At 42.7% G+C, this 10,005-nt stretch overlaps 1 protein-coding gene across 1 annotated transcript in view; it reads left to right on the top strand.

The window, feature by feature from the left end:
• LOC144222351 (glutathione S-transferase alpha-4-like) overlaps positions 1-5,294 on the top strand; it is a 14,049-nt gene extending 8,755 nt beyond the window's left edge. The window contains 3 exon segments of the mRNA XM_077752839.1: positions 3,506-3,518; positions 3,521-3,636; positions 5,124-5,294. Coding sequence (XP_077608965.1) covers positions 3,506-3,518; positions 3,521-3,636; positions 5,124-5,246 — 252 coding nt within the window. The 3' untranslated portion in view covers positions 5,247-5,294.
• The last annotated feature ends 4,711 nt before the right edge of the window (positions 5,295-10,005 follow it).

Below are 10,005 nucleotides of genomic sequence, written 5' to 3'. Positions count from 1 at the left end.
AGAGCTGGAGGGGGGGCCGAGGAGGCTGAACGCGGGGGCGGTGAAAGTTCCCACCTCCTCTTCCCGGGATGCAGGGATTCAGGACTTACTTCCTGTTCTAAGAAGAATATTTCAGGCGTGAATGTCTGAAAAGACCGAAGCTGTGGTAGAGCTTTACTATACCTGGACCAAAACTTTAATAAGGGTTACATAATTTTGGAACCTCTAACAAAACTGAATGGGAAAAAGCCAAATGCAATGAAAGGTACAGCATTTCTGTTCTGATTTTTAAAAAAGCCATCAGCCTGGGGCTTCATCACCTTAAATTCACTGTCAGATGTCTCTTTACGTGTAATACTGGAGGCTAACCATGCCTCAATCAAAAGATAAGGCCCTCTTAAAGTTACAACTTTTCCGAAATCATTTTGGAGTGAATAATTAGGAATGTCCTGGAAATACATCTGGTAAGGTAGCATGTAGGCATGGGGTTCCATAAATAAAGGCTTCCACAGAAGAATTCTGTGGTTTTTCTCCTCAGTATTAGTCTTGGGGAAAGAATGATTTATTACAGATGAAACCACAATGAAGGGTTCTGCCAGTACCTCAGAACTAGACAAGCAAGCACCTCTTTATTTGGAACAAGGTACAGTGTTGTTGAAACGCCTTCCATTAAAAAAACAACAACAACTAGTGTGATTACTTGAGTTATAATGTTAAATGGACTTTATCATAGTACAGATTGTGAAATTTGTGTAGCCTAATTTAATACTCCTCAAAACATTTAAAATATTTGTTCAAATCAGAGTCAAACTCCAGTTTGTTTACCTGAAATTAACGTAACATTGTGTGTCAATTGTATTTTAATTTAAAAAACCCCCAAAAATCCTCAAATTCATTCTTGTAGTCAATTACATTTTTAAGCTTCTTTTAATCTATAAGTTTCCTTCCTCTTTTTTTGCTATTTTTTCAATATTTATTTATTTTGAGAGAGACAGTGCACAAGGGAGGGGGGGCAGAGACAGAGAGACTCCTAGGCAGGCTGCCTGCTGTCAGCATAGAACCCAACTCGTGGCTCAATCTCATGAAGCAGGAGATCATGGCCTGAGCCAAAATCAAGTTGAGTTAGACACTCAACTGACCGAGCCACCCAGGCTCCCCCTTTTCTCTCCTTCTATTTATTCCTCTTGCATTTATCTTGAGCTTCCCATAGCCTGGATTTTACTAAGTGCAGCATACTCCTTTATTCTGTAAATTTCCTGTCAATTGGAAGTTAGAATTAGAAGCCTAATTGTGCCCAGGTATGATTATTTTGGCCGGACTGTGTCATAGGTGATGTTGTGAAGGTCATTAGGAAGCAGACATTATCTGGTTGTCCCTCTTCTTACAACTAAATGTGATTGATGATTAATGCCTGGGCCCACTGATTTATTAGTGAATGCAAAATGCTGACACCCAATCCTGCCAATGCTTCTTTATTTATTAGTGGCATACTTTCTATAAAATCTTCCTGTTCAGTCATAATATATTTAGTTACTTTGGGGTGCAGTTTATGTTAGGAAAGGAAGATAAATACCTGATGCTTTCTTCTGTTCACTGTTTTTCAAAATGAGGTAGTTACCTAGCTTCTTCAAAGGGGACTAATGGGTTTATTGATTTTTCATTCTTGTTTTTGTTCTTTAAATAATGTGATAATATTGTTTATTGCCATGAATTTAAATANGGGCACCTTCGTGCAACAGTCAGTTAAGCATCCCACTCTTGGTTTCTGCTCAGCTCATGATCTCATGGTTCATGGGATTGAGCCCCACATCAGTCTCTGTGCTGACAGCTGGGAACCTGCTTGGGATTCTCTCTGTGCTTCTCTCTCTGCCCCTCCCCCATGCATGCACATGTGCATATACATGCCCCCCCCTCAATAAACTTTTAAAAATGCATACATAAAGTAAATTTGAGTATAGTTGACACACAATGTTACATTAGTTTCAGTGATTATAGAAGTGATTATAGAAGCTCAAGCATCTTATCTTTTGGCCAGGTGTAGCTTCGTCAAGTTTGCTTCTGGTTTTTGACATGGTCCCAACAGTCTTTGATTCCTCCCTTCTTTTTCAGTCTGAAGAATCTCCCTCTTTTCTTTTTTTAATTTTTTAAATTTTACTTAAATCCAAGTTAGTTAACAAGAATGCCCCTCTTTAAAAATATTTTTTTTACATTTATTTATTTTTTGAGAGAAAGAGACAGAGCACAAGTGGGGGAGGGACAGAGAGAGAAGGAGACACAGAATCCGAAGCAGGCTCCATCCAGGCTCTGAGCTGTCAGCACAGAGCCCGATGCAGGGCTCAAACTCACAAGCCATGAGATCATGACCTGAGCTGGAAGTCAGAAGTTTAACTGACTGAGCCACCCAGGTGCCTCTATGTCCCCCCTTTTTTCTACATGCCTTCCTCCCTCATTATCTCTTTGTACATCTTAAGTATTTTTAACTCCTTTAGGAGTCCACTCTTGAGACGCCTGGGCAGCTCAGTCAGTTGAGTGTCTGACTTTGGCTTAGGACATGATCTTGCAGTTCATAGGTTCGAGCCCGGCAGTGGGCTCTGTGCTGAGAGTCTGGAACCTGCTTCAGAGTCTGTGTTTCCCACTATCTCTGTTCCTCCCCTGCGATCTTTCTCTCTCTCTCCCTTTCTCAAAAATAAAGATAAAACAAAAAATTTTTAAGAGTCCACTTTTACATTTGGCTCTGTGGCTCAGAATTCTTTTTTGTCAATATGCTGCCTCTGTCTTATAAAGGAGTTATCTCAAGTACAAATCATGTGCTTTGTAACTTGTGGCCATGAGCCTGTTTTCTGCAGGAATCACATTCCATATATTTGGCATATTTAATATATTCCATCAACTGTTTTTATGTTTGCTGTGGCTGCGATACTCTAGAATTCACTGATTCTAGTCATTTTTTTCATCCATACTAACACTTATTTTTACCCCTGTATCCCAGGAAGAGATGTGGTGCCTGAATTTATCTTTGTTCCTTACCTATGGAGGAAAGCCATATTTTGTATATCTGCCACTCAAAGCTACACCTGAGGGATTTTTATATTCACTTTTCATTGGATAGTAAAAAGGCTCAGGTTTGGGCTTCTGATATCCCATTGGCGACTTATTTCTACTTGTGGGATAGTAGCCAGATTCTAGTTAATCATGACCTTTGTGTCTCCCTTATGCTAGTGGGTACAGTTTAACATAACCAGCCCTAGGATTATAAGAGAGAACTCCATTCCAGCACTTTACTACCCAAAATATCTTGATGATCACTGACAAATTTCCAACAATATTGTGCCAATTTACAGCAAGTTTAGGAGTGTTTAAGAGTTGGTTTCATCTGACCCTTTCCAGCATTCTTGGAGATTATCAAGAAAAAAGATTCTTTAGTAAATTTAATCTTTACAAAAGAGTCCCTGCTTTTATAAGTGGTTAGCCAGGCAAAATAGTCTTGACTTTTATATGATATTCTTTGTTATTTTTCTTTCTGCAGATTTTGAACGACCACAGAATTTTCTCGTTGGCAACAGATTCAGTTGGGCAGACATACAGCTTCTGGAAGCTATTTTAATGGTGGAAGAACTTGATGCTTCTGTTCTTTCTGACTTCCCTCTACTGAAGATAGTGTATTAGCACACACACGAAGCCCAAGAAAAGGTGAATAGAAACAAAGACTAAAACAAAGTGCATCTCCAGATCAATCTCAATAAAAGATGTTAAAAATTTTTTTTAAATGTTTATTTATTTTTGAGAAGACAGAGCACGAGCTGGGGAGGGGCAGACAGAGAGGGAGACACAGAATCCGAAGCAGGCTCCAGGCTCTGGGCTGTCAGCACAGAGCCGGATGAAGGGCTCAAAATCCTGAGCTGTGAGATCATGACCTGGCCTGAACTTCAGCTATCAACCGACTGAGCCACCCAGGTGCCCCAAGTATCTGACTCTTGATTTCAGCTCAGATCATGATTTCGTTATTCGTGAGATCGAGTCCTACATCTGGCTCCACGCTGTCACCTGTTAATGCTTGGGATTCTCTCTCTCTCCTTATCTCTTTGTCCTTCCCCTGCTCATGCTTGCCTGCTTTCTCTCAAAATAAATAAATAAACTAAAAAACAGTGGGGAGGCATAAATTCAGAAAGCTCATTCCTACCGCTGCCATCCCACTTTCCTGCCCCTATAATCACCTTTATTGGTTTCCTGTGTACCCTTCCAGTATTCTCATTTATGCAAATACAGGCAAATATGAATATTAATTTATCTGTTACCTCCAGCCCTGGCTTTCTTACCCAAAACAGCAAATATATTCTATTCTGTCTTGGGTTTTTTTTTTCCCTTTGAACAAAACAGTACATTCTAGAGGTCTTTCCCTGTCAATAATGGGGTCTTCCTCTTCTTTTTATGTATTATATAATTTTAAATTACTGGACTATATACTTTGTAGGGATGTACCATAGTTTATATAACCAGTTTTCTGTTCTTGGAAATATAGGTTATTTCCGCCTTTTCACTTTGCTAACATTCTTATTGTTATTTCTTTGCTCATACCTTATGTGATTTGTTTGCTCACCCTTATAAGAAATTCCTAGAACAAGAATCAGTAGGTCAAAGAATATGACTTTTTTAGAGTTTTTATATGTACCTACTTGAGACAATGATTTTTGATTTTTGATTTATTTTGTGTGTGTGTGTGAGAGAGTGTGTGTGTGTGAGTGGGGGAGGGGCAGAGAGAGAGAGAGAGAGAGGAATAGAGAGATTCTTAAGCAGGCTCCTTGCCCAGCACTCAGCCTAGTGTGGGGGCTCCATCTCATGACCCTGGGTTCATGACCTGAGCCGAAATCAAGAGTCCGATACAACCAGCTGAGCCACGCAGGCACCGGAATGATTGTTGAATGATTGTTTAACAAAACAATTTATTCAAGCTAAACATACTAGCAATTGTGTTACCTTCCTGGGAACATCCAGCCAACAGGCCTTGAGGGGTGAACCCAGATTCAACACCCTGGGGTCCATAAGCTGGCAGCCTAAGCAGTCTCCTCCCATGACAAAGCTCTGATTTTCTTAAAGGTTGTGACTGCTGTGGAGGCTTTTGTTTCAGTCACTGGCTTTCATTTCAGGCACTTAAATCAAGAATCAGCAGCATCCCTACAATTAGGAAGTTCTTGCAGCCTGGGAGTCTGAGGAAGCTGCCCCCAGGTAGCCACTATGTGGAGGGGGTCAGGAGCATCCTGCAGTTCTGATGAAAGCACGGCCTACACTGGTACACTGCCACAGTCCCATCACAGCATCCATACAGGCTGCTGCGAACCGAAACAAACTATAGATTCTAGGAGTAAAGTGTCTGAAAAGAAAAAAAACATACTATGAACAGCAAACACCGATTAAATGCAATATGAGACCATTCTGATGTGTGAAAATTTTTTTTAATTTTTTTGATGTTTTTTACTTATTTCTGAGAGAGAGAGACAGCATGAACAGGGGAGGGTCAGAGAGAGAGGGAGACACAGAATCTGAAACAGGCTCCAGGCTCTGAGCTAGCTGTCAGCACAGAGCCTGACATGGGACTTGAATCCACGAACTGTGAGATCATGACCTGAGCCGAAGTCAGAAGCTTAACCGACTGAACCACCCAGGTGCCCCTGATGTGTGAAATTTTTTTAAGCTTGTTGATTGTGGGTAATGGCTACAGCCTTTATGAAATCAGTATTGTGTGTAAATAAATAGGAGGCACTGTGAGGCACCGGGGTGGCTCAGTCAGTTAAGCATCAGACTTTGACTCAGGTCATGATCTTAGGATTTGTGAGTTCGAGCCCCACATCGGGGGTCTGTGCTAACAGCTCAGAGCCTGGAGCTTGCTTCGAAATCTCTGACTCCCTATCCCTCTGCCCCTCTACCATTCATACCCTGTTTCCCAAAATGTTAAAATGTTAAAAACAATTTTTTTTAAATAGGAGGCAGTGTGTGTTTAGGGCAGTGGCCTACATAAGGCACTGTTCTTGCTGTCTGTACCAACATCAGGACCACTGTAGGAAGAGTGAACAGAGAGATTTTGGGGCCAGGATCTCTCCAACACCCACACTGATGCTGAATACTTGGGATAGATAAAAATGGCAAATGACAAATCAGGAGTGAGATGGTGGCTGATGCTAGTGAATCCTAAGAGGAAGGATGGGGGACAGAGAATGTCCAGGGAACATCATTCTGAAACCCTGAAAAAATAGGCAATTAGGCAACCCTATTCCCCCTAACAGAACCTCCTGAGACTGAGTTTTGCTTTGCTGAGACAATTCCAAGTAACACTGAGATTAAGATGTAACCAATGAATATTTATACGATCTGACTCAAAGATTCCCTCTGCTTGATCAACATGCTTTAAGGGTATCTATTGCATTCCCAAGTTGGGTAATTTGGAACCCAGCCCACATCAGGGCCCTGTTTGGTGGGGGATGGAGCAGCTGTCCAGGGTGATGTTATAGGCACAATGATGGCTTCCAGTCAGTGGTCTGAGGTCTGGAGCAAGGCTCCTGTCAATGGTTTGAGGTACATGACTCTCCTGGCTTTAACCTGCTACAAGGCCATCCTGCCCAAGCCACACACGTCATCAGCTTCTGAGTATGTATCCATGTGCCTGTCCTTACTTGTTAAATGACTGAATGGCTCACCAGACTTTGCACTGGTTTCCTAAGGGCTACCGCAGGGCATGACCATCCCTAAACTGTACCTTGCCTCATCCATTTTACCTCCCCAGCCCGGAGGACAGATTGGTCAACAGAGTTCTGACCACCTGGACCATTCAGCAACCCCCAGCCCAGCCTTTGTATGGCCTGAGCTCTTGCTCCCAGCGTGGTCAAACCCCAACCCGGGGATTCTCACATAGCTAATCGCCCTGTCTCATTCCCCACGCTGGCAGGGCCACAGCTACTACCCGATGATGAATCAGACGAAGTGGGAGGAAAGGCTTCTCACGGGGGAAACTCTGCCCTTCTCTCTGTGGGATGACTTTTCCCTCTGAACTCCACCAAGCCAAGAGTCTGACCTGACGGAAATTAAGTAAGAAAAGGAAAAGAACTTATTTTTTTCATGATTCCAAATGGTAAGCCAGTCTCTTTTTGTCATAATCGCATGGTCTTCGTAAATAGTTCAAATAGTTTAGAAGACTTACACAATGAAAAATAAAATCCTCCCCTCCCTGGATTGTTCTTAAAAACAAGCTCTTTCTGGGTCCTCACTCCCTGCCCTGGTTCCTCCCTTGAGAAACAAGCACCGTGTGGTTGAGTTCCCAAAGCCTTAAGCCTGTGTTGCCCAGGGTCCTACTTCCTGGGTTGTGAAAATAAGCCCTAGGTCTGACCCCGACCTGGCATGTTCTCCAGCCACACCCAAAGGCAGCCGATGAAGGTACATCCAACCAATGCCAGAGCATGATTCATTATAACCCCATACATACAACTTGCTGTCTTTCTTGTAATCGTCTTTATCCCTTCATTCTTCCCTATAGGGTTCTCTTTGGGCCAACTGCCTAGCTACCCAAACTAGTGGAGGTAACTCTGGGTGTAAAAGGAAGTGAGCCTCAGAGAATCTGTAGCAGCCAGCAACATTCAAGACCCCACTTCTCCCCCATCACCAGGGAATCATAACTCTGGACAGAAAAAGAAAGGCAAGTGAAGACAGTCTGCTCAATATACCCATAGAAAGGGAAGTATAGAGTCTTGAAGGTCCCTGGTCTTCTCTTCCAAAAGATTCTGGGATGAAGACTCTGTTACCAGCTTCGTTTTCCCATTTTAAAGGGTAAGCACTCTAAAAGGTGAGAATTTCTTTTCTTGGTGACCATGACTCTGTCCTTCCAGTTAAAGCCTATTTGTTTTGAGCTGTCATCATCAAGACAGTATGGTATTGGCACAAAAACAGACACATAGACCAATGGAACAGAATTGAGAACTCAGAAGTGGACCCAAAAGTATACAGCCAACTGATCTTTGACAAAGCAGGAAAGAATATCCAATGGAAAAAAGACAGCCTTTTTAACAGATGGTGTTGGGAGAATTGGACAGCAACATGCAGAAGAATGAAACTAGATCATTTTCTCACACCATGCACAAAAATNAAAAAAAAAAAAAAAGCCTATTTGTTTTGTTTGCTTAGACCTCAGCATGCTAAGAATTAAAACCTGGGCAGTGACCCCGTAATGACTGGGTGTTGATCATTAATCCTCACTTTGGACTCCAGCTTGGACTTTACAACATGGGATTGCTGCATGAGTTTCTCCGAGGGAGAAAAGTTAAGACACAGCCAGAGATGGCTGTTCCCACTAGCTTGCAAAATTGGGAGAAAGGGGTTTGTTTTGGTTTCTGGATTTTTTATTTTTGGGGCAGGGGGATGTCAGAGGGTATAGCTGTTGTTTTTAAGCAAAGAAGGAGGTTATTAGCTCATACATCTGAAAGAATAAGTATGAATCTAGGGACTTTCAGACCATCAGCATTGCCCATATTTCACTCTGTGTGGGTCTCAGGTTCTTCCAAGTTTCTGTAATCGGCTCATCCTCACCTCAGGTGGGCCCTGGGGCTGGCGATGCTTGCAGCCACAGTGGAACCACAGGGAGGAGGCAAAGAAGGTTCCTTAAAGGAGTGGGCTGGTATTGCAAGGAGGAGAGGGGAGACATGCTGGGCAGAGACACCCGCAAAGGTTTACTATCTCCCCAGTTTACAGATAGGGAAAGTGAGGCTTAGCAAGTCTGTTACCTCATACACCAATCTCCCACTATGTTGTGCTACCAGCAGGAATTACCTTCCAGCTTTAGGGATGGGGAAAAACTAGACCCAAAGAGGGGAGGCAAATTCATTTAAGATCACAAGCTAATGAGTGGCTGAACTGCAGCCCAGACGATGGATCCATGGTCTTTTAAATAGATTGGCAGTAGCCTAGGTTTCAGTTTGCAAGATTGAGGAGAAGTAGGAGATAGTCTTTCCTGATAGCTTAAGGAATGGCAGATTTGGACATGGTGTTCCCATGCCTTGCCCTCAGCAGCCATTACAATGCTGAGTCAGTAATTTATACTTTCTGGTTTTTGTTTTTTTCCCATGGCCTTTTCCATCCAGTATCTATTGGGCCCTCCCTGAAACCTTGCAAGGATAAGGCTTCTTTCTTTCGAATTGTAACACTACTGGAACTTGATGCCTTTTTTTATAATTTATTTACTTTTTCTATTTTATTTTATTTTTTTAATGTTTTATTTATTTCTAGGAGAGAGAGAGAGAGACAGCGTGAGCAGGGGAGGGCCAGAGAGAGAGGGAGTCACAGACTGAAACAGGCTCCAGGCTCTGAGCTGGCAGTCAGCACAGAGCCCTACGCGGGGCTCGAACCCACGAACCGCGAGATCCTAACCTAAGCGAAAGTCGGACGCTTAACTGACTAAGCCACCCAGGCGCCCCTTACTTTTTCTATTTTAGAGAGAGACAGTGGGTGAGTGGGAGGGAGGGGCAGAGGGAGGAGAGAGAATCTTAAGCAGGCTCTAAGCTCGGCATGGAGCCCAAAGTGAGGCTCTATCCCATGACCATGAGATCATGACCTGAGCCAAAATCAAGAGTTAGATGCTCAACCAACTGAGCCGCCCAGGCGCCTCGATGCTTTTTTTTTTTTTAAATAAAGCTTTTTATTAAAATAAATCAAACAGTAAAGGGGACAAATCTTACATTTACAGTTCAATGTTTATTGCTTTTGTTCTTACAGATGTCACATTTCTATATTTTAATAGAAAGCAGTGCTGAGAATACCATATATGAAATGTTCAATGAGTTTTAGTTAGTGTATATAATCTTGCAAACATCACCTCACTCTAGTCATAGAATGGTCCCATTCCCTAAAACTTCTTTGTCCCATCAAAGGCTGCCCCCACTCCAGCCCCAGGCCATCCCTAATCTGCTTTCAGTCACAACCCATTCACTTCTCCAAGATAAAACTGGCATGAGCCCCCAATGCCAAAGATGACCCCCACCCCCCCCCCCC

This window comes from Crocuta crocuta, unplaced genomic scaffold (genome assembly GCF_008692635.1).
Source record: "Crocuta crocuta isolate KB4526 unplaced genomic scaffold, BGI_CrCroc_1.0 scaffold291, whole genome shotgun sequence".
Taxonomy (NCBI): Eukaryota; Metazoa; Chordata; class Mammalia; order Carnivora; family Hyaenidae; genus Crocuta; species Crocuta crocuta.
This window is presented reverse-complemented; position numbering and strand designations above follow the sequence as displayed.